This window comes from Crocodylus siamensis, chromosome 3 (genome assembly GCF_052110815.1).
Source record: "Crocodylus siamensis isolate JL-2025a chromosome 3, ASM5211081v1, whole genome shotgun sequence".
Classification (NCBI taxonomy): domain Eukaryota; kingdom Metazoa; phylum Chordata; order Crocodylia; family Crocodylidae; genus Crocodylus; species Crocodylus siamensis.
In genome coordinates, this window is record NC_143397.1 from 87675308 (window position 1) to 87699777 (window position 24470).

General features: G+C 41.1%; 1 protein-coding gene across 20 annotated transcripts in view; it reads right to left on the bottom strand.

The window, feature by feature from the left end:
* Nucleotides 1–24470, bottom strand: part of BNC2 (basonuclin zinc finger protein 2) — a 471942-nt gene that overhangs the window by 30964 nt on the left and 416508 nt on the right. For all 20 annotated transcript variants that reach the window (XR_016441272.1, XM_090038761.1, XM_090038756.1 and 17 more), the window contains one exon: nucleotides 3588–5539. Coding sequence is in view for 19 of the 20 variants with exons in the window: in XM_090038761.1 (XP_089894887.1) it covers nucleotides 3588–5539 (1952 nt within the window). In the remaining variant the exon portion in view is untranslated. The remainder of the gene's footprint in view (nucleotides 1–3587; nucleotides 5540–24470) is intronic.

The window sequence follows — 24470 nt, forward strand, 5'->3', positions numbered from 1 at the left end:
CTAGCTTAAGTCATTACTACCTTAAGTCCCTGCAACTCATGGATTTCTTATGCCTGTAGATTTCTGTTTTCCCAGGTTCTCAGTAAGATTGAAGCACCTTTGAAAGCTACTAGTGGGGTGAGAAAGAAAAGATGCACTCATGCCAGGTACAACTCAAAATCATGCATAAATAATAATTTTATCTATAAGTAAGCTGCCTGAATTTTTCATGCCAAATCATATATTTTACTTTTATGGATCACTTTCAATAAGCTAAAGGTATCCTACATAGTTTATGAAATATTTTTAAACTGCGCCCTTGCTTTACATCTTCAGCTTTCATAAGTATTTTATTGATGTCATCATGATGATCTTTTTCTTATACATCCACTATACTAACTTCTTTACTATTAGCATAATCTATCAAATCAACTGTTTCCTACTGAAATTTAATATTCTAAATAATGTTCCAAATCCTAAACTAGCCCATTCTCATTTTTCATGTTGAATACAAAACGGCTTTGCTTCTTACAAAACTGACATTTTATAATTCGCTTGAGAAAATACAGCTTGTCAGCCAAATTCTGCACTCACAAAACCTGCATAATGTCTAAGTTGCAAAGGACTCCATTTGGTTTAAGTCATCTCATAGGCTAAGTACAAACAGTTGAAAAACCCTTAGGCTGAATCAATTCAAACTTTGCAGGTTACATAGATTGAACCAATAAGCAAGTGCACACACATCCTCTTTTGATTCTCGAAATGCAACCACATGCCTACAGTGGCCTAGGCCAGAAGTCAGGGGGTGCTAGGGCATGCCTCCCTGCTCAGCTGGAGCAGACAGCTTGGGCCAAGGTTAGCCCAGCCACCCTGCAAGGGGGGGGGGGGCGGGGTTGCAGGTGAGATTGAATTAACTTGAATCTGGAGGGAATCTGGGACAGAAGTTCAATAAACCAATTTGAATTAAATCACTTAAGTCTGATACTACATTCATCTGGGCAATCTTAAACCTGTTCTGACCATTTTGAAAGTGGTTTATGTGCACTGATCTTCTGCTGTGTTCCCAGTTTGAACTGATTTCCGATCACTTATACTGGTTTATGTGTAATTTCTGTCCCTAGCCCCAATCTATAATGGGATGTCTCTATATAGGCCATAGGTCCATCTCAAGTCTCATTGAAGTTACCCCAGATTCTCTGTCCTGTCTGGGGCTCTAATTTAGTTTTGGGTGTTTGGTTTCTAATGGTCTTTTTTCATTTTGGTGAAGGAATTTTTCTAGTTTATTCTTCTCTACCTATAACTGTTTTCTAATTTATGGTCATATTTTTCTCATTAGTGGATTTCATAAATGATAATAGAAATTATGAGATACTCTGGACCTACTTCCAAAATATACAGCTCCCTAACCTTTTTTACATTAAATTATTTAATTTTATGTCATACTCCATATCTAGTTACAAACCCTAGCAATTTCAGTGGACAAAGATGCAGAAACTGTGTGAAGTGTTTAGCTAAGCTCAATTTCCTTCCTCTGTCCCTGCTGAACTTTTACTGCACAATGCAAAAATATTAAACCAAAAAAAGGGGGGGGTAGGGGAGTCTGAAGCAATATAGAATGATTTTGACCATCTCTATGCAAGCCAACAGCATCAACTAGGGCTGTGTGAAGCTTTGGGTGCTGATTTGATTCAAAGGCGATTCAGCCCGATTTGGTGGCTAAATCTCCAAATCCGAACTGAATCAGGGGACCAATAAAAAGGTCTGAATCAATTTGAAGCTCTCCAAATCAATTCAGAAAAGATTCAGAGAGCTTCAATGATTTGGGCAGTCCCTGCTCACTGCAGCAGGGAGCTGGACCCAGACTTGGAGCTCATAAGTAGGGGGCGGAGGAGGGGGGGGTGGAGGAGGGGAGAGGGGACCATGGGGGGACCCCTTCCAGCCCCCATCCAATACCTGCTCCCCCAGCCACCCCCATGGCTGGCTCAGCCACCCCAGCTCTTGGCCCTTAAAAAAAAGCCCCTACTTACTGGGTTCTGCCCAGCGGGGGTAGGGGGAGGGTAATCCCCACTGCCCCAAGATGCATGGAGGGCTCTGTCACAAGTCCCCCAACCCCCATGGCTACCTCACCCACCCCAGCTCTGGCCCTTTAAAAAAAACAAACAAACCCTGGGCTCACCTGCTCCTGCAGTCGCCTCAGGGCTTGAGGGGGCTCATGACAGAGCCCCTCATGTGGTGTGGGGCAGTGGGGATCACCCCCAGTTGGGCAGAAACTGGTGAGTCTGAGTTTTTTCAGGTTTTTTTTTCTTAAAGGGCCAGACCTGGGATGGGTAGGGCAGCCATGTGGGGGTCTGGGGGAACAGGCGGGGGTTGGGGGGCTCATGCAGAGCCCCCCACACAGTGTGGGGCAGTGGGGATTGCCCCCTTACCCAGCAGCATCCGGTGAGTTGGGGCTTTTCTTTTCAAAGTGCTGGGTGCTGGAGCAGGTAGGTCAGCCATTGCTGGGGCTGGGAGAGAGGGCAGGGGCTCAGATTCGGCCAGATCCATTCGAGACGGTGATTCAAATCACTATATCAAATCAATGTCCCCCAAATTGACCGAATCCAAATCCAAAGTGAATACTAGCCGCTTCGCACAGGCGTAGTGTGAACCTATCCAAGATATTCAATTATTCAACAATGTTTTCATTATCATGCATGAGAGCTTGTATTCACAAGTATGGAATAACTGTGTTATCCTACCACCTTGACAAATTCCATTTATATTGCATTTTCTCTAGGAATAAAAAAGAATTTTTGTAACAAAAACCTAAGAGGTTGAGGCCCATCTGCTTCTGTTTAAGCCCAACTGTTTCTGTACTGATGAAGCATAACTACAGTGTGATGTCATCTGAAGACCCAGCAGAACATACTCTGGATGATCTTTAAAATATGTAAGGGTCTGGCCTCTCCTTTCTATGTACATAATTCCCATCAGAGTGAGAAGGGGGGTTATGTGCAGAGAAGAAAATAAAGCTGGACTCCACGGAAATAAAAGACAGAAAGAGAGCAACATTTTGTTACCTTTAACATTTGTTTTGTTCCCTATAATAGTTTATTAGGTCCTATGTATCAGTATGAATGAATCTGAGGACAGAATGATTACTGATTCTTATTCATTTTTTCATAAGCCTATGAAGATCTGAGTTCTTTGAATTCTTGTATTCCATTTGTTTCTATGTTTTGATGTATATGCATGAAGATAGTTCTGCTGTATAAAATTTACTATATACATAATAGAAGCCTTTTCTGATTTAAAAGCCGTAGTAAGAGGAAAATAAATAAAATAAAAGCATTTGTACAATTCACATGCATACACATACACACAGAAGAATGATGGCATTTATTATCTATCCAGTCATATAAGATGATAGCACAGTATATACAATTTGGAACAACAGGCAACAGTGAAAACCTGAAGTGATAATTCTCCCTCAATGCCAAGGGAGCATGATTGTCACTTGTCATTATCGTGTGTGTTTCTCTCTCTATTTCTTCATATACCTTAAACTGGATTTTCTTACATAATTCAACATACTTAGTAATGTAGAAAGTCAATTAATATTTACTGACCTGTCTCTGCTTCTCCGTGATGGAAAGGCAGCATTACAGCCAGCCACTGTGCAGACATGCATCTCTTTTAAATGAACATTCCTGTAGTGCAGCTTCACACTGTAGGAACTCTTGAAACTCTTCTTGCACACATAGCAGATCTTGGGATCAGGGCTTGAGCACAGCTCACCTTCTGGGGAGAACTTCTGAGGGCTGTTGTAGCTGAATGTTGAAGTGAAACTTTCATGAAGAGCAGCCATACTTGCGCTGCCTCCATTATACAGTCCATATTGGCTCATGTAAAACATATCATATGTAGGGTCTGTAAACTCTTCCTTCACCTTAATTACATCCTGGTTAGAAGATTCATTGTGATTTTCATCTGGCCTGTTTATCATAGATCTTTCATGCATTTCATGGATGCGTTCATCACCTTCCATGGATTCCTCACACAATTTTGGCTCTGAAGATTCTGACTCATTTTCATAGTCTCTTTCATGCTCCTGGTCTTCTGATGTCATGCTGTCTGCCCTTCTTATCTCTGTCCTGGAAATGCACCTGCTTCTATCACTTTTAGAAAAATCTTTCACGGACAAACCTGGGCTCATTTCCTCCTGAGAATGGCAATGATTGTCATGACCGATATCATTAGCCATTGTGCTGTTGTCATTAGTCTCTTCATCTTCATCAAACTCATCAGCTGTGTCAATAACTTCCTTTTCTATTTTAACTGGCATGCTTGACTTCCTTGGTTTCTTCTTGGGGGCAAGGTCAGCATTAAGCTCAGGGGTGGGCATGACCACTGTAGGTGTTGACGACTCTGGAGGGGGATGTTGGTCCAATGCACTAGTGGCTGGTATTATAGGACTGGTAGGTAGTGAGGTTGGAGGGCTCACCATCTCTCCAGGAGTAAGTAGATTTCTGTAAAAAGGGGGAACAGGCTGGACAGTCTTTAAAGCTGGAAACACCAACTGGCTAGGAAGAGAGTTCTGTAGTACAGGGTCTAGAGGGGGAGTGGTAAAGCCCATTGGAGGACGACCAGGGCTTGTTAAAGTTAGGTTGGATTTTGTACTTGCTATAACAGGGGTGGCAGCTCCTGATGTAGCACGGATTAGATCTTTGTCTCGGTTGTTCCTTAGCATAGGCATGTGAAGACGTGGGTTTGGGTTAGCACTGTGACGATTGCGACTTCTAAGAGAGCTAAAGACCATGTTGCAGCCTTCAATAGTGCACCGGTGCTTGATTTTAAGATGGACTGCATTGTAGTGAATTTTGAGAGTACCTTTGTCATAGAAAGTTTTACCACATGCATTGCAGAACACTCTCCCTTTTCTTGATGCTGACCCCATTCTTCTCATTCTGTGGATCCTGAATGAGCTTTTTGTGTGCTCCGTTTTGGACAAATCATTGACAGGTGTAGATGTCTGAACAGGAGATGCACAGGCTGGCTCAGTTTTGGGTTCAACATTTGTGATGCTGGTCAGAGCATTCCTGCTGGATGCCTGCTCATTCTTGAATGGCGTGGGAGAAACTTCAGATTCACTGCTTTCATTATATTCATTTTGGGTTGTAAGGCTAGGTTCACGCAGCCTCATTGCTGGCTGTTCCAGCAGGAGACCATTTGGAGGTAGTCCCAGCAGCGGAGCAGATACTGGATTTATGTACTGGAACGGTAGGAGGAATGCAAGGCTGTTAGGGATGTTTTCAAAATGATGAATGCTGGAAGGGTTGCTGTTCTCCAGGTGAGCAAGGAGACTTGGGCTCCTGGTGCGATTATTGCTTTCAATAAAAGTCCTTATATCTGAATCTGTCTTTGAAGATGGCACAGCCACGGCCTGCCCTTCTTTTTCTTGAATTGCCATCAGCTCCACGATGGATTTGGTTTCCCCAAATCTCAGAAACTGCTGAAGGGTAATAATTTCTTCTTCCCTGGACATGATGGCCCAGCGGTCCAGCACCTTGCCTGCAGCATCCTAGAGGCCATATCAAAGAAACAACAAAGACAAACACAAAGAAAAAAAACTTATTGATTCTGCATAATTATTTGATTTGATAGAAGTTGCTCTGCAGCCTGTACATGAAACACTAAGCTCAGAAAACAACATGCAAACAGTGTTAATACTAGTCAACCCACAAAGCAAACTTTTCTGCCATGCAAATGTAGTAATTAGAGTCACAGTTAGAGAAACAGATTGAGTTTAATAATGTCAAAGCAAACAAAATGTGGACCACTGGGGCTCTGTGATCTAAAATGCCTTCAATACTGCTATTTTAACAACAGTGATCTATGTACTATGCAACTATTTAGCATACATTAGTATAAGACGTGAACTCTTGCTGTGCACCCCATTGTAAATGCAGAAAACTGTACCTTAATCCTTATTAAATGGTGACACTTCAGGAAAGAATTAAATAAATGCATTTGACAGAATTCACTTTTTGTACGTAAGTAGCCATAAGACTGAAATTGGTTAGGTGAAATCTCATAAAATGTTTTTCAAAGATTTTGAAACAAGGCAGACATTTCAATAATAGGACAAAACTATGAATATTCTGCATGTAGCCCCTATTTTTTTCCATGAGGGCAATACTTAAAAATGCTTTTATTACCAACTCGCATCAAAAGGCTGAAACTGAGGAATGGAAAGAAAGACTATTTATTAGTATAACTGTTACCAGCAATTTATTGTAACCTTGAACCTGTGTTTCGTTTACACTTAAAATATGACTTTTTGGCGGCTTTGTTATAAAAGACAGTTACAAATATTTAAAAGGTAAACATTTGATGGATGTAGATAGCATAAATGTGTAAAAATGTTGTCTCTTAACATTGCCTTCTGATAGCAAGGGAAAAATCCAGAGAGAATACACATCAGTAATCACCAGACTATCTGTTGTTAAATATACATTAAAAAGCATTTCACACTTTCATTTTTGCTAGTAAGTATGAGATTTGCCTGGAGGTAGGACTTAAAAATTCTGAACTGTAATGTCAGGCAATCCATTCTAGCATGTATTGATAAAAAAACAAATTAAAATACTTATATAATGAATACATTATTTTATTGACATCTTTGCCATTGGATTAATACTGGACATGTAACTATCACCAATAAAGGCTGTCCAAAGGGGTGGTCCAGTTTCTCCTGCATAGAACAATTAGAAGCCTCTGTCTGGAACTTCTCAGTGCTGCCTTTGGTCTTTTTTGACCCTGCATATCAGATTCAGAGCTTAGGGACTACCCTTTTTTAAAGAACTCACCAGGACTAGCTTGATTAGGGAGAGGGGGAAATTTTATATTAAAATTATTTTTCAGTCAGCACAGTATTGATTTGGGGGAAGGGGGTGGGTGGGTGGGGTGTTCCTGGGCATTTTATAGCACAGTAAATCACAACTTGCTCAAATGATGAAACACACACTTAAAACCCAGACTTGGTCTGGTCTTGATCATTTTAGTTCAGATTTGTCTTCACTCATCAGATGCAGTTAATGAAATGGGTCAATGCCATGCATGTTGCAATACTTTACATGAGGTTGTAGAGCTATTATTTTGGCTCATGGTGCCAGGAATGTAATTAACCTATGACAGCAATATAATGATGGGAAAACCTTAAACGGGCTCTGAACATACAAGCTGATACACACAGACAAATCTCTGTGTCTGTGCAGAATGTTCTTTGCTGGGGTCCATGCTTGTTACAAGTAATTCCTGTGAAGACATCTTGCAAGAGCTGGCCACGATTTATAGACTGGGTTCAGGCAAGCTCCCTAAATGTATCTAGGGCTACTCTAACTCCTACCAGCTTACAATTTCACCAGCCAGCTGGAAGAGAGCACCTATTATACAAGAACTCACTGAGAACCATTGCAATTTATCCAGCAGGGCAGGAAATTCTTGGAAGGATGCATATAATTTAAAGCTTCAGGACTGTACTTTCCTTCCCATCAACTTCCAAACTGGTTACATTTGGCAATCTGCCCTGCATACTTATCACAGGCTGTCTTGACTCCTACCACAAAACCCATCAAATTTCCTTTTTCCTTGCCATAATTATGTTACTTCTAAAATAGCTTTAGGTCTTTGACTCATACATGAACCACTACACACCACGTATCTTTAATGTGAAAGCCAATGAAGTTACCTCCTCCTCCCCACAACACAACTTGTACCTGAAAATGCATTTGTGCGCTTGGGAAAGGCACCGAATGGTTTGGTGATGGGATTGTAGGGTTTCTGTAATTTATAGTAGTCACCAATGTTGAACCAGGGACTCTGTCTGCTGCTACCATGAGGCTGCTTGTGGCATTTTATTTGTAGTAATTTGTGTGTTTCTTTTTAAATAAATAAATACCCTCTAAGACCTGCCCAATGCATATATGTTTTAAAAATTTGGATATTTAAATAAATAAAAAAATTAGAGTTGAACCATGCTGCACACATTATAACAAGTCATGAGACTGGAAATCTATGGATCCCACAGTAGATCGTTCCACATAAAATGAAGAAACTGATTAGTCTCTCTTCTCATGACAGCAGGATAGGTTCTTACAGTGTATGTTCTGGTAATGCCCCTTGGGGCATATGGCATTGCTCCTTTTTTGGTGCCATATTGTTATCCTTAATTACATTCTTATGGTATGCCCTATAGAATGTTTTTTAGATGGGTGGGGAAGATGAAATGCTCTGGGCCATATTCTCAGGCCTTACTAAAGTCTCAGTGAGCATTTAAACAAGCAACAGAGGATTTGCTTGGCATGGGGTTATCCTTAGCTGTCATAAAGACAGCAGCCTCAGGATCAAGGGAATCAGAAAGTTGGTTTAAAAAAACCCTTTTCCTACTCCCATGAGCTATACTGAATGTTTGTACAGCTAAGGATTTACGTCAATTTACCAATCCCTTAAATCACCCAGTGACCCAATCATTACCATCTTTAAAGCCAGTCCTACAAGGAGCAGGCTTTGTCCAGTTTTCCTTAGCAGTGATGAAGAGAGTGTGTGTGTGTGTGTGTTTCTGTTTTGGTCAGGCCTGCACACTTCTACATTTGAGTAAAGAAAATAGTTTGTTACCTTTATTGTAAGCATTGCATTGATCTTTTAAAGGATTTATAGAAAAATTTTCTACTGACATGAAAATACTGTGGGTTGAGTCATAGATGTGAAAGACAGTACATATTTTTCTTTCAAATTCATATTTTCAGGTTGGACATTGTTAATTCCTTTTGCTAAAAGTAAAATTTTTCTAACAATACCAAAAGTGGAACAGATCATGGTATTTCACAGAAAATACATCACTTTTGTACAAAGTAGAGCATATGGTTCAATATTTACATAGTGATGGTTTTCTATAAATCACTCTGAGTATACATTAAAATTCAAAACTAGATAAAGAGCAAATAGGAATGTCATTTTTTGATAAAACTTGCAAATTAAAAGAGAATCTAACCATTATCCTTTTGAATCAAGCTATAACTAGCTAGGGATCTCTTTGTATACCTTAATACTTGATTAGAGGTCCAAGTCCTTTCTTACATGTAATCGATTTCTTGTTTCTTATAATCTCTCATGCTAACTTTTCTCCCCAAAGCCATTAAATCATACCCACATTTACATTTTTCATGACAAAAGGTTCCAATTTACATTACTTTTTCCAGCTCACTACTGATTAAGCCAAGCCTCCTGTGACAATATGTACAAGCAAGTCAGTGAGTGTAAAGATACCAATGTATGCTTTCAGCTCTAAGCAAGCCGCTTCTAGGCAAGCCTGGTGAAGAATATCTAACCTGCATGGCATATAATGATGTTCTTGCTTCCCTGACCATACAGCCTGATTTTTTTTTGTAAGTCAGTGGCTCTGCTCAAATATCATAGAGAGAATCTGTAAAACCCTTATGCCATAAAAGATTAACCTCCAAGGGTTCAAGACCTATAACCTTAAATGTTTCTTCATCTGGGTCTAAACACACACTTGATTTTCTCTCGATATATATTATTATTACTAAAAATATAGATACACATATAAACACCCTGTATTAGGTCTATGAGGCAGTGTCATAGTTAATCATTATGAACCTGTCTCCTGATTTTTGCTGACCTGTAGGTTAGAATGAGACGTGTCAGGATGTGTTAGGATGTATCCTGCCCTAACTTCTGGGTCATATCAAAACAAGTGATAGGCTCAGAATGATTATCTCAAATGATACAAATAGGTTAGAGTGGAAGACAAGCACAAAGTGCTCTCTAATTTTTATGAGTTTGATTGGGGATGAGTGGGAAGGGGGAGTTTTGATTTCCTGAGAGCCTTTGAGCTTTAATAAGTTTTCGATTTATCCCGAAACCCTTACAACTCATCTGTATGGAAAATGATGGCCTCTACGCAATGCACATGTATTTTCAACCTTGAACTTTGTTGTCAAACCAGGTTGTTTTAAAGTCCTCTTTTTGGGTGAAAAACAATAGAGACCTATGGTCTCCATTATCATGAGTTAATTATTATATATATAAATTATATCTGAGATGTATATATCACACACTTATTTGTAGGACTATATTTCTCTCTCACTTTTACGTCTTGGCAAAGCTAACCGGGAAAGGAGCTGCATGTATGTGTACATGTACATCTATAACCACAAGGAGAGTCGTGCAGGAGTTAAGATTAATAAAAAGGTTAAATAGAAAAAAATTGAAAACAACATTTAAAAAAAAGAATTATCAGATTCCAAGAAGCACTAAAGGAGCAGTTTAGGGTACTATTGTGCCAATTTCTGAGAAGTACTCAAAGTTATATGAAAAAATACCATAGCAGGCTTATTTATTTTAGGAGATTTGTGTGCATACCTCACACTCACTTTTTCTAGTAAGTGGTTTTCTTCAAGTGTGCAGTAGTTAGAGGATACACACACACACACACACACACACACAGAGTGACTACAAATGTAATCCATTAGTTAAGCCAGTCAAGGTTTACCTTGCACTTAACTCTCTTCTATAAGCCCTTCTAAGACAGTATCTGTTTTCACTGATCTTGGGGAAACATTTCTATTACAATTCAAAAACAGACTGAAATGCTCTAACTCAGTCATACTATAATCACACAGGATGGCTTTCATTAGGGTGCAGACAGAAAATCAACATTTGTTTCTGATAAAGAAAGCCCTACATAATTTCCATGATTTGGGGTTTGTTGTTTTTTGTTTGGCTGAATTTCCCAGGAGCATCTCCTTACTTCCAAATTAGATTTCAAGCTGTTATACTGGGAGTAGTAGTGCATATCCCATCTTTTTCTGGGGAAAAAGTGACCACTACACAGAGGTATATCAGTTCACACTTGTACAGATGGGAAAAAGCCCAAATGCATCAGATTTTCCTCCTCTTCAGGTCACTTGCCACCGCCTACTGATTACAAGAGGAATAGTATCTGGCCTTATGTCTAGATTTTCATAAAAATATTTATCTATAGACTTATTTTCCTGATGGCAATCTTTACTTACATTGACCCAAGGTCACCTTTGTTCTTGCAAACAGCAGAGAAAGGTGTATGCACTAGCTTGTTGCGATCAAACACAAGCAGCCAATATAAGATTTGATAGAACATACAACGTATCATAACTTACAAACTCCACAACTTTCCTTATCGTCTTCTCTGTCCAAATCATGTGATAAGAATCAGTGGTCTTTTCCTTATGTCTGCTGCTGCATCAGACACCAACACAAAACAGCATCACAGTCTGCAGTCAATAATGGAAATCTTTAGTTTTTGGCTTAACCACTGCCTCTACTGTACTGATAAAAGCAAAAGAGATGGATTACCCCTCCCCCTGACTTCTTTTAACTGCAGTTGTTGTCTTTTACAGAGACAGGGGGTGCATATCATGTCTTTTGCTTATGACAACTAACAAAGAAAGAACTGCATCAAAGCATACATATGAAGGATATTAGCAGCATGTACCCAAATGCATGAGTGGAGAAATACAGAAATGTGGTTTCTTAGCAGAGTATTTATTCTTGTTACCAGTCTCTATCACAAGTTGTTCCTCATACAGCTTTCTCCATCTCTCATAACTTGGTTCTATGTTAACAACGAACTGGCACTTCTATGGCAACTTCTGCCTAAAAGGACCTCAAAGGGCTTTACAAATGTTTACTAAATAAGATTACAGACAACATCTGAAATAATGCTCCAGTTCAGAATAACTACTATGACATCATACGAGAGTGAATTAGGGTGCTGACAGGCGTTTGGTTAAAGACACATTGGGATCTGATCTGTAATCCCAACAATCATGCCTCCTGCCATACTACCTTTGCATGGCAGGATGTGTGATTTTGGGATTGGGATCATACCCCAATCCTGCCGTACTTGACAGTACAAGACAATCGCTCCAGGGACTAAACTGGCTGCCAGTTCAAGCCCCTGGAGCTGGCTGCTGATCAAATGATCAGGGACAGCACCAAGGCCCATTTCAGCCCCACTGTTGGTCTGCCCTGCCAATGTTCATTTTAAGGCACAATGAAAGCCAGCCCAAAATTATAACACATTTCAATGTTTGTCATGCCATTAATTGTCTGAATATGTTGCTTTTGACACAGTCTAGTACTCCAGTATTACAAGGAGCCCAGTTTATCTAGGAATACATGTGGAGACTTGCCACCATGATGGGACACTGCGGCTCTCTCAGCAGCCCTGCACAACTGTGTAGGAGAGAAAGCACAGAATACCGTGTCCGACTGAAACTGCAAATGGAATTTAAATAGGTGGAAGGTCATAACCATAGTTGAAACTTGGCCAGGATACCACAGTTAACTACCCACAGTCTTGCTAAAAGGCCTATGGAATCTTTATTGACCAAAAGTGTGCACGACCTCTATTTTATATCTCAACCTAAAGACAGAACCTCCAGCAGCACAGTCCTCTACTGGAGCACTGGTTCAGCAATAATTCAGAGAGAGAAGCCTACTTGCCCACTACACTGGACTTTACGGAAGGGACCCAGCTCTGCTCTTTCCAATATATCCTCCATTTCTTAGTTTCCATCTACCTTATATCTCGCATCTCAGTAACAGCTACACTCTTTACAGAATTCCTAATATGTAGCTCTGAAAGATTATGATATAAAGAAGTGAATACCCTGCCAGAATCCAAATGAAAATAATTTACAGAAGAAAAGAAATCTGCTTAAATGGGGCAGGGGAGGACTTTTTTCATTCATAAAAGAAACATTAATAGAAACTCTAGCCCCCACCTCTTCCTGAAAAAAGTATTCACCTTTACAACTCAAATAACACTATTAGGATGCTAGGGCACTAGTTTTAAATGCTTCTTGTGATTTTTAAAACATATTGTTTGACTTTTGATAAAATATTCACTTTGTTATGGAATGCTCTTGATTATGGATCTGATAAGAATGTATAATTCATAAAAAAGGATCACTTTCTTTCTTAGTAACAGTGTGTACAGCATTTTTATTTTAAAAACTATGATAGATCACGGTGGGGTTACAACATATTTAATCACAGCAGCTTCATCTACACCTTTATAGTTAAGCGCCTGTCAAGTTTTTCCACTGTAAAGCCCTGCTGTATTCAGAGGCTTAGAATTTATCTGGAGAAGGACATTCTAATTTAAAGCTGGGGTTTGATTTTCTTCTTGATTATATTATTTTTACAGTGGTGGAACTTCAATAGAGTCAGATCCGATTTGCACTTTGGAAAATGTAGGGAAAAAAGACCCTAATTATAAAATTGAAAAATCAGATGCTAACTTGATTGCAGCAAAACAACTGGTCCATCATTCAGCATGAATAAAATTGAATGACTAATTCTAAAAATATCCACCTGGTCATCTTTCAGTGGTTGCCATTAATATTGTCTAATTATTTAGAGAGTGTGTATGTGTATATATATGTATGTGTGTGTACACACACACATTTTATCTATCTATCTGTCTATCTAGAGAGAGTGTAACAGTAGTCCCTAAAAAGGAGCTCCATCATGCAGTGGGTTGCACAAACTGTATTTAACCAATGAACACTTACACTCTTTCAATCAGTTCTGACTAAGACTTTCAAAGTTGTCTGAGGTACTCCCCAGTTTCAATTCATAGACATTCACACATTCTACTCCCTTAGCTTTGAATTTCAAGGCCTGGGACTAGATTTAAAGAAATAGTAGAGGACATCTTAGGTTCCCTACAGTTGGAATTCTGGGCTCCATGAGTGCTTGCATGCTTGTCTTGCTGGGGTGATCTGACCCCAGCTGAATTCCTGCCCCTTGGGCAGGGGGCTGGACCTGATGATATTGCAAGGTCCCTTCCAGCCCTAATGTCTATGAAATCTATGGATGGTACTGAAAAATTCATTAAATTAACTTGCTGTCCTTTAAGCAGCTTCACAACATCCAGGTGTTGAGTGACTGGGGTATTATTATTATTTTTTTTTTTTTGGTTTTTTTTAGTCAGTGCTGGCTCCCAAAGGGGTTGGGACCATGATTTTGCAGTTTGGAATGCAATGTATGGGAATATATGTGCTGCAGTATATTGCTAAAGAGGACCACATATAAATAACAATACTGTGGCATGGCATGGTAAATCAAGGACAGAATTTCAGTTATAACTTTAGAGGTTCTGGCTCACTACACTGTATAAGCCAGAGCATCAGGAATACATTTTTAAAAGAATGTATACACGTAGGTTGAGTTTGCAACTTGTGTATCCTGGGGCAAAGTAGTAACTGAGCATGCACAGTATCCAGTACACTCTTAGTCACAAAAATCTGATTTTTCACAAGCAACAACCAATTGTGTATACACAGCTGCCTATTTTGGTGCATGGCTTTACCCTTTGTTACTCTCATTCATTGAGATCAAAGGAGTTTTCACAGTTTGGAAGGCAATAATATGTACTGCACTGATAATTAGACTAAAAAAAGTTACAATTCCTGGGTTCATCTAGTCCCTGCATGCATCCAACAAGCTGTTCTTCTAAAGTGCTCTATGCCTCAGTTCTGCCATCTCTGAAAGAAGAATCTCTCACAGGATTTTATGAGAATCAGTGAATATTTTCAGAAAGCCCTAAAGACATACTATTATATTTACAGCACATATAGCTTCAACAGCCCGAGTGCCAAGATCTCTGCCAAGATACAAACATACTATTTGGATTAATTACCACATATCCTGAGTGAGACTGCATCTAAGTGCAACACACTGAAGCAAAGCCAGAGACCTAATATTTAGGAGGTTGGACTACAAGATCATAAGGGTCCCTTCTGACCTTAATTTAAAATCCATGAAACATTAAGCCAGTAATGTTAACTGGAAGAAAGTAGCAAATGGCTAAACCACAATGTCCTCTTAGGCAAAACTTGTATTGAAGTCAGTGGGAGATGTGTCTGAATAAGGGCAGAGAAAGGAATTGAGGATTTCACCCAACAACATCAACTGGAATAGAAGTGCTTATTAGTGTAACTGTAACTGTATTTCATGAAATGCTTGGGTCTGATTGAGCATAAAGCTGTGACTCAATAAAGGGATTCAGCTGTGCTCTATGCTGGGTATGTGAATGGCAACAGAAAAGGGAGATTGATTTCTGCCTTTACTATTCATTAGGGAACTATGCATTATTACTTGCAATATATATACAATGATCTTAACAAGAACTCTTTTTTTTGGATTATTTACTTTAAAAAAAACTATGCCAGGAAAGTCAAGTTTATTATAGGTGGATGTGTGACGCAGAAGGCAGACAGCAGGGTGCACGTAAGATGCCAAGAAGCCAAAGGTTACTTAGTATACACAAATTCTAGAAAGCGTGAAGCAAATTATTTGTCTGCACACATTACAGGCACTGAAATGCAAAGGAAAATAGGAAAAAAATATATTGTGGTGCGCAAGGTAATAATAACTGTGCCTGCATGCCTTAATACCCTCTTGTCCCAGCAGTCTTGACTTTCTAGGCAGCCCACTTCTCCACATTAACAGTAGTCATTTGGAGAGCAGCAAACGTGCCATTAGAAGCACTTTTACAAGTGTATATTCATCCACCAATTAGCTTAATGTGGCCGCTTTCTGCATATTTTCTATCCAGGCTTGCACAAATCTTATTAATATTTCCCCCTAGCGCTTTGACAGATTACCTTGTCATTATGCATCCTGGAGCCTTTTAAACAATATGGGTAAACTACTGTTTGCGAGGTTAATGACAATTATCCCCTAATTACTGCATAAGTCACTCAGTCCACTTTATCTCTTAGGCAGGGTTCTGCTCTGTGTATCTGCCATTGTGTCACTGTAAATGAATCTTGTGTAGCTATGTTTATCTGTCGTTGCCTTGTAAATTACACTGACAGAAGAATGAACAAATTACTATGTGTCATCACTTAAATACGGCTTCAAATATTTAAAAAGAAAGAAAGAAAGAAAACCAAGCCACAAGCAGAGGACTTGAATTTTAGCCTGATCACACTTAGTAAAAACATATTTAAGGTTTCAGGTGATATATTTCAGAGCTGATGGGACAGGATTTGGTAGTGGGGCCCTGAGGTAATGGGGGAAAGGATGGAAGAATAGGAGACGCAAAAAAGCTCTGGTAATAGTAATGCTGTTATTATCCTCTGACAGTTTGCTCTGTTATTTTAACAGATGATATGACTAGCTCATAGTATTTTCCAAATGTTCTCATACTCCACCAGGTCAGTAGGGATGTGCTGCACTTCACAATTGCAATGGTTTCCCATCATGCTCCCCACAGTTTTCAGCAATACAAATGTAACACAAGGGCCTAGCATGAATAGGAACAGAACTAGCATAAATAAAACCAAAGGTTTAACTAATATAATGGGTGCATTTTAAACATTATCAAAGAGAATTAATAACTCAGATCTAACGTCTGCCCTGAGCAGGCCCACTGACTCCAATGGGATTGCTCAGGGCAAAGCTGGCAGGCAGGATCCACATTACTATATTGTTTCAAACAATAAAAAAAGAGATTCATACCCATTGTATTGCACAATATCTGTACATGGGTTTTCCTATTTAATGTATGTGGGCTCAATTCACCCCTGCCAGTGGACACTGCTTTGCAAAGAGGGGACAGCAGTCTAGACAGTGACACTCTTCCTGGCATGTTTCACCTGTTCAGAGCAGCTTACAGTCAGGGCTTCACAGGTAACCCACATGTGGGAATGTAGAGGCCTACCTCCTTTACGGAAAACAGACTGTTTAGTGATCTGCTCCTGCTCGGCTTCACACACCTGGGACAGGCTAATTCTCAGAACAACAATAAAGTATTTTGTGTTAAGATGCACTAGAAATTCATAGGAAAGAGTGATTTCCATATTTGAAGCGGCTAATAAAAACTTGCCTAAATGCGCCATTCTTTATTAAACCAATATTTCATTTAATACAGTGGTATGAAAGGTGACAGACTGACAGACCTGGAGACTGCACCCCTCTAGCTACACACACAATTGTTACAGGACAGATAACTCTGAGTACATGGAGATTTCCATACTGCCCTGCCTTGACTCTAAGACCAGGCAGGCAGGTGAGTCTTCAAGCCTCTTCATTATTTTACCTGGACTGCCAACAGTTACATTAGCCATGGTGGGTATATGTTGAGAACATATGCCTCCTGGGATTGAATATACCAAAATTTATTTCATGGAGAACAAAGAGCCATCAAACACAAACTTTCAGCTACCACTGACGTAGGCAGACTAGGAGCCAACCAAGAGAGTATGAAGTGCCATTATTGAGCTCTGAAACTTGTCAGTCTCATTTAAATCTGGTACTTAACTCTCACTGAAAGGGTATTTCTGCATATTTTGATGCCTCTGACCCTGTTATCAGTGCCACAGGAAGGATATTTGGCACCCGGGGCAAGCCCACAGCAGCAGCCCACCCTTGTCCTGCGCACAGATCCAGAGCACATACGCTCCCTCATGCTTGCCTGGGGGTGCATACAGCAGCAGGAGCTGCCTCCACTTCCCCATAGCCCCTGCCCTCCCCCTCCCCGGACAAGCCACTCATAGCTCTGTCCCTCGCCTTACCCCTGCTGGGCAGTATCTGCCCCAGTCCCAACCCCGCTCCTCCCTCACTGGCAGACCTTGATCTGCACCCCACATTCCCATTCTGTACCCCTGCCCCTTCCCCCCACAACAGACTCACCAGCTGGCCGCTGCTCTCCAAGCTCCCGGGCAGGCTGCGTGCATGCTGCAGCTGTGCACATGCACGCGGCATTTATTGATGACATTATGAGCCACATCAGCTGAAAAATTTTGAAATATTTATAACAAAATATTGACTCAGGACTTGCCTCTTGGTGCCCCTTTGCTTTGGCACCCAGGGCGGTCACCCTACTTGCCCCTCCCTTGCTACAGTACTGCCTCTTAGAGCGATGCGAAGCTTCAGTCCCTGATTTGATTCAGTGGAGATCCAACCTGATTTGGTGGCTGAATATCCAAATCAAATCAGGAGACACTTTAATCTCTGTGCATAGAATCAGAACCCTCTGAATTGGTTCAGAGAGATTCAGAAAGATTCACCAATTCGGATATAGACACAGATTTCAATTTTTTTCAACATGCCTCAAGGTATCAGGTGGCTTATAAATGCTGTGATGGTGGGGTGGATGAAGTGTCCCACAGGAGCGCAGGGGGCTCCACAACACACGTGACAGCAGACCCAGAAGTGGACCAGAAGCACATCCAGGTCCACCGGGGAGTGCACAACCTCCCCGCCACCGCATCACCCCGGCTTGGCAACTGGTGCTTCCTGGATCTGGGGGGGCACTTGGGTTCCTCCCCACGGCCAAACAGCAAGTCGTGGGGGCACAGAGGGGGCCCCTTGAGCACTTGGCTGCGGACCCAGAAGTGGACCGGAACTACTTCCAGTCCACTTCTGGGTTCACTGCAGAGCACATGGGCCCCCCACACTGCTGTGGGACACTCCATCTGCCCCAGCATCACAGAGTTCATGAGCCATGACTGGTACCTTGATGTATGCAGAAGAACATTCAAAGCTGTGTTTATGGCCAAATCGCTGATTCTCTGAATCAACATCAAATCATCAGATTCGGATTTGGCTGAATCAAATTGGGGACAGCGAGCAAAATTAACTAACCTAATCACTGTCCCTGATTTGGGCCAAATCCGAATCAAATACAGCCCATTTTGCACACTCCTACTACACAGTAATTCATTTAAGCATATTCTGGCAGAGATGGATATAACTCTCACACACTATTGTAACAAAACCCCCAGTTTTTCTTTTTTTACCCACTGTTTTATAAGTGATAATTATTATGTTTGTACTGCTTTTATATTGTGTGATTACTGTTTTAGGTCTATATATGTAAGTTAGCATAAGTCCTGTCAAGTTTCCATTTTGTCTGTCAAGCCTCCATTTTGTGTCCTCTGCCCAGGCATCCCCTGTGTTGCAACTGTATGATTCATGTACCTCTCCCATGTAAATTGGTTCCTGGATGAATGAGAGTGATTGGGTATGATTGAAATACAATGGTAGCAGGCCTCTACTGAATGGCCTGTAACAACCAGGCCATCACCTTGCACTGATTCATCCAGGAACCATGGACCGAACCCAGGGACAGAGACAAGAACCCAGCATTTGAAAGACAAAAGACCCTGCAGAACTAGAAACTCTACCATTGTACCCCACCATTACAGACACCCGAAACTGCACATCCCTGCATGGAGCACACATGCTTAGTACACCAGGGGCTGACCCTTGCCTGGGCATGCCTCCTGTCACTAGGGTCACACAAGGTCTGCCCCTATAAAAAGGGGCAGTGAAGACAAACCCAGTGGGATGCCCTCTCCATCTGGACCAGCACCATGCCACACCACCTATCCACTCAGAGGCCCTGCCAGCGACCCCCCTCTGGACAACACCTACTGGACAAGGACACTTTCCAGCCTGGATAGGTAGCTATCACCTCCCACCCCCTCTTCAACCAAGCACTTGGACTCTGCTTCTCTTCCCTATCTGTACTCCAACCCTTCCACTGAGTCTTTCTCCTGCTGCCATTGTGCATGCCTGAGTGCACCAATAACTTCATGGGGCAGTCTAGTGTGTTGTCTGTTTAATAAAACTGTTATTTGGACCCCTAATTTGGGTTTTGCTTTACTGTGGTTTGGCCCTGCTCCAATCTCTGCTCTCTAACTTCTGTCTCATTTCTCCCTCTCCTGCTTCTGGCTCATTGCCACCTCCAACACCTGTCCTGAGCTCCTCTCTGCCTCCAACCCCCCTGTTTCTTTGCCACTGTCTTATCCCCACTGCTGTTTCCTTTTCCCCTGAGCAACCAGGTTTCTGCCTCAGTTTCTTTCTTGGCTGTCTCCTCCTTGCCGCCACTTATCTGCCCCCCCTCCCCCAAATATCTCAGCTGTCTGCCTCAGTTTCCAGCCCCAGTCTACCATAAGTAAACCTAAACCTCAGTTCCTCAACCAGCTTCCCTGTAGTCTACCAGTTCTAATCCTGGTTGTGGCAACTTTCACTCCCTACACTTTACCTCTCTCTGTCTTTCATCTGAACCTTCCCCCAGGTACCCCAAATACACACCGTACCATCCAAGTTAGGAATTTACCTATATGTATGTGTAGGTGGGTTGTATGTGTGTGAACTGGTGCGTGTGTGTGTATATATATATGTCATTGTGTGCACGATATACGAATTAGTGATCTGTGTCTAACTTTTGGGGTGTATGTGCTTGAACTGGTGATAGGTATGCATGTGCCTAGGCTGGTTTGGATGTGTATGTGCCTGAGCTGGTAGTGTGTGCATGTGTATGCACCTAATTGATTTGTGTGTTTGTGTATGTGCAATTGTGTCACACCCTCCTGTCTAACAGCACAATATTGAGATCCTGAGAGTTGGCCTGATCCCACAGGGAAACACTATGTGTAGCATATTGCATATTAGTACGTATTTGTGCATATGTATATCTATTAAACAATATTTTTTTCAAGATAATTTATATAGCTTCTAAGATTTTACTAACCATGTTATTTTGTATATAATTCAAAACATTTCCAGCACCAAATTCTGAATAGCAAACACTAGTGTAGACCACCAAAGATAAAATAATGGTGTGTTCAGACTTTGGCCCTTGAAAGGTCAGAGCATTGGATATTTATTTATTTAATTTGCACACACTGAATAGGAACGGTGTGTTTTTTAGAATACAGTGATTAAAATCAGTAAATGATCACACCCACACAGCAGATTGATTTTCGCCTATATTATAGTAAGAAGTGCTGTCATTCAGTTGGATGAACTGTATCCCATTTAAACAGAACGGGTAAATTGAGATAGCTAAAGATAACAATGGTTTGTGGGAAACATGCACAAGTATAGTACCTCTCATCACACCCTCAGAACAGGCAGGAAGAAAGCTGTAGCAAAATGGAAGGAAAATGTAAGAGCCAACATTGATACGGATAGGTAAAGAGCCCGATCGATTCTGAGTAAGCACTGCCTCAAGGGCTGTGGTCCCAGCAGGACTGATCTCTGTGTCTGTCCTGTGTTCAGTCAATGCAACTTCAGCAGGGTATATACTATAGAAAGAAAAGAAAGTGCAGCAGTACCTCCCTCCCTCTCACAGCTTTTTTCTTTTCCCCAGCTGAGGGAAATGTAAACTCTGATGTGGTAAAGGCAGAACATAAGTTATCAGGGGGATAAAAATGTTCAGGGAACAAAATACCATCATTGCTATGTAAAAGAATACTTGGAAAAATGCACTTCCAAATCATTGATATTTCTTTTTTAATCTGGAGTTTCACTGGCCTTTGACTCTTGCTAGTGGCATACTAACTCTCCATGATTGAGACAAGAGCTACCAGCTTGTAGTGGATAAGGTGGTTGTGTCATATCAATAAAGGTGAGGATCAGCACCCATCTCTGTGCAGGCAAGAATGGGTGCTAAATCTAACAGTATATACAAGAGGCAGGTTAAAGGGGCTGGCTGCTGATTGGGAAAACCACTGTATTGGTTTAACTAAACAAGTTTTAAAAAGGCTTTGGTAACACAGCGGGCGGAAATTAGCAGATGACTGAAACAAAACAACAGAAATATACTCCCAGTGGTTATAATCTTTCTAAATCTTTTTGTTTTGTGCCTTGCAGTTTCTTTTAGCACATTTCTAGTTTCATCAGCTTGCTTCAGATAATCTCTAGAGACACTGCAGAGAGCTCCATTCATTATGGAATATTATTTACATAGGTATGATTCAGTTTTGCTCAAGATCTTTTACATTTAAATGACAGTATGCATCTTTGATCTAAACTGCCTCAAAAATCTAAGTGACACTCTGCATGGACATACACCAGCAGGTGGTAAAGGTTGAGGTAAGCATGAAAGTACTATCAAATTCAAAATATATACAGTGTTAACAAGACTGTTCATTCATTGTGCTATTTATGAGAAGAAATTCTACACAGGAAGTTGAACACAATCTATTTAAAAATATTCAAAACCATGCTAAGAAAAATTACACTCCTGTATCAATTACTTATCACTTACAGGAAAATTTCCACATTGCAGAGCTTTTATCTATAGGATTGATCATGAAAAAAGGAATACAATTACATGTTGCATAGATACATAAACCAAACAAAATTCAAATGCATAATCTAAATCCACAGGTTGAACTGGACAGAAAATGGGTATGATAGTTAGAGCACAGAGAATTGCAAATTCTATGGGTTAACAAATGCCTTCCCCCACCTGTTGAATCACCAGGCAAATATAATCAATTTGTGAGTTTTGCTTCGCTAATGATTTCACAATTGAATCCGACTCGGATGTGTATTACCTTTCCCACACACCCCACAATGTGGCAGGTGGATTATTAGTTAAGTTAAGAACATGCACAAAGAGCCAGGCTTGGTTCAGAAGGGTTCAAAAAGAATTCTTCTTGGTTTTCATCTTGTAGCTCTGGAGTTATATTTTGAGCTTTATCTTTGAATGTCCCCCCAAGACTGAAACCCAGATGAAAGTCCCAATTCTGCCTAGCTTCAGGTTTAAAACAAAACAGGAAGAAAACAAGAAAAAAGTATATGATACACATGGAGATTTACATGTATTGGGCACTTCCAGTTCCCAGGGGCAAGTGTTCTTGCAGTGAAAGCAAGAATTGATACAGGTACAGTTTTAAAAGTTTTGTGAATGATGTACATAAGACACCTTCTCTGTTTACACAGGGCCCTGCTTGAGCTTGAACCAGCCTTGACAGTGACACAGACCATCATAAAATCTACAGAGAAAACGTCATATTCTCAGTCTTTTAACAGATAAAAGGGAACGGCAGCCTGCAATCCAATGCCAATTTTGCCCACATGGGACTATAGGGTTGGGGCCTTTTAAGTGGAGGTATCATTCCTATGCTATTTAAAACATGTTGTTCTGTAAATATCTTTTGAGATCTTAAAAACACTTCTGTTTTCTAGTCATTAGAAAACTAATGCTATTGTAGCCATGTGACCAAATCTTAGATTTGTTTTCTATATTTTTTAACTAACTGCATTATAATTCATGAAATGTGGTGAATTTAGACAAGGTGAGCAGAAACATGGGGCAGGTACACTAGACTTTTACTAATCTATACCCATTACAGAATAGAAGTTTAGTGCAGACAGACTTGTTTTAAAATGGCAGAACCTGGTCTAAGACCTGCCTCACTCCCCACCAAAGGACAAATGTGTGTCCTGTTTGCTACTAATTTAAACCATGTTGCTTAGAGAAAACTATACAACTTAAATCAATTCCACCTTGGGCTTTTTGAATACCTGTACCTAGCTATTAGGACTGTGCGAAGCTTTGGTCCCTGATTTGATTTGGTGGAGATTCAGCCCGATTTGGTGGCCAAATCTCCAAATCTGAATCGAATGAGAGGACTCTTTAATCTCTCTGAATTGAATCAGAACCCTCCAAATCAATTAGGAGAGATTTGGTGATTTGGACATAGACACAGCTTTAAATGCTTCTTCTACATACCTCTAGGTAGCAGGTGGCTCATGAATGCTGTGATGCTGGGGTGCATAGAGCGTCCCACAGAAGCACAGGGAGCTCCCCAGCGCACTGAGCAGCAGACCCGGCGGTGGAGCAAAAGCACTTTCAGTCCACTTCTAGGTCTGCTGGGGAGAGTGCGGCGGTCCCCCCCACACCCCTCCAACTTGGTGACTGGTGCCTCCTGGGTCTTGGGGGGGGGGGGGAGGGCCCTGGGGTCTCCCTGCAGCTGATTGCTGACCTGGGGCGGGGGCACCCCCCTTGCATGCTTCCTGGCAGACCCAAAAGTGGATCAGAAGTACTTCCGGTCCACTTCCAGGTTTGCCACAGAGCATGTGGGCCTCCCACACAGTCCTGTGAGATGTTCCATCCACCCCAGCATCGCAGCGTTCATGAGCTGCACCTGCTAGCTCAAGGTATGTAGAAAAAGCATGTAAAGCTGTGTCTATGTCCAAATTGCTGATTCTCCAACTCAGCATTAAATCTGCAGATTTGGATTCAGCTGAATCGAACTGCAGACTGTGATCCTAATCAACTAATTGAATCACTGTCCCCAATTTGGGCTGAATCTGAATCGAATAGGGTCCAGTTTGCATACCCCTACTAGCTATGGTATTCTGATTCTACATGAATTTGAAGGAAAGGACCACACTTTCAAAAATCCATTAATAAATTCTACCATTTACGATTCACTATCACAGCAACATGTGTGGGTTTAAACACTTACATTGTGGTACATCAGGAGTGGGCAATTATTTGGGCCTGTGGGCCAGATAGGCAGTTCTAGGGAGCTGCCATGAGCTGGTTAGCCTCCTGCACCCTCCCTCTCCCCGATAAAAGCCCAAAGCCCACATGCCACCACCAGCAGAGCATAGCCCCAACCCTAACC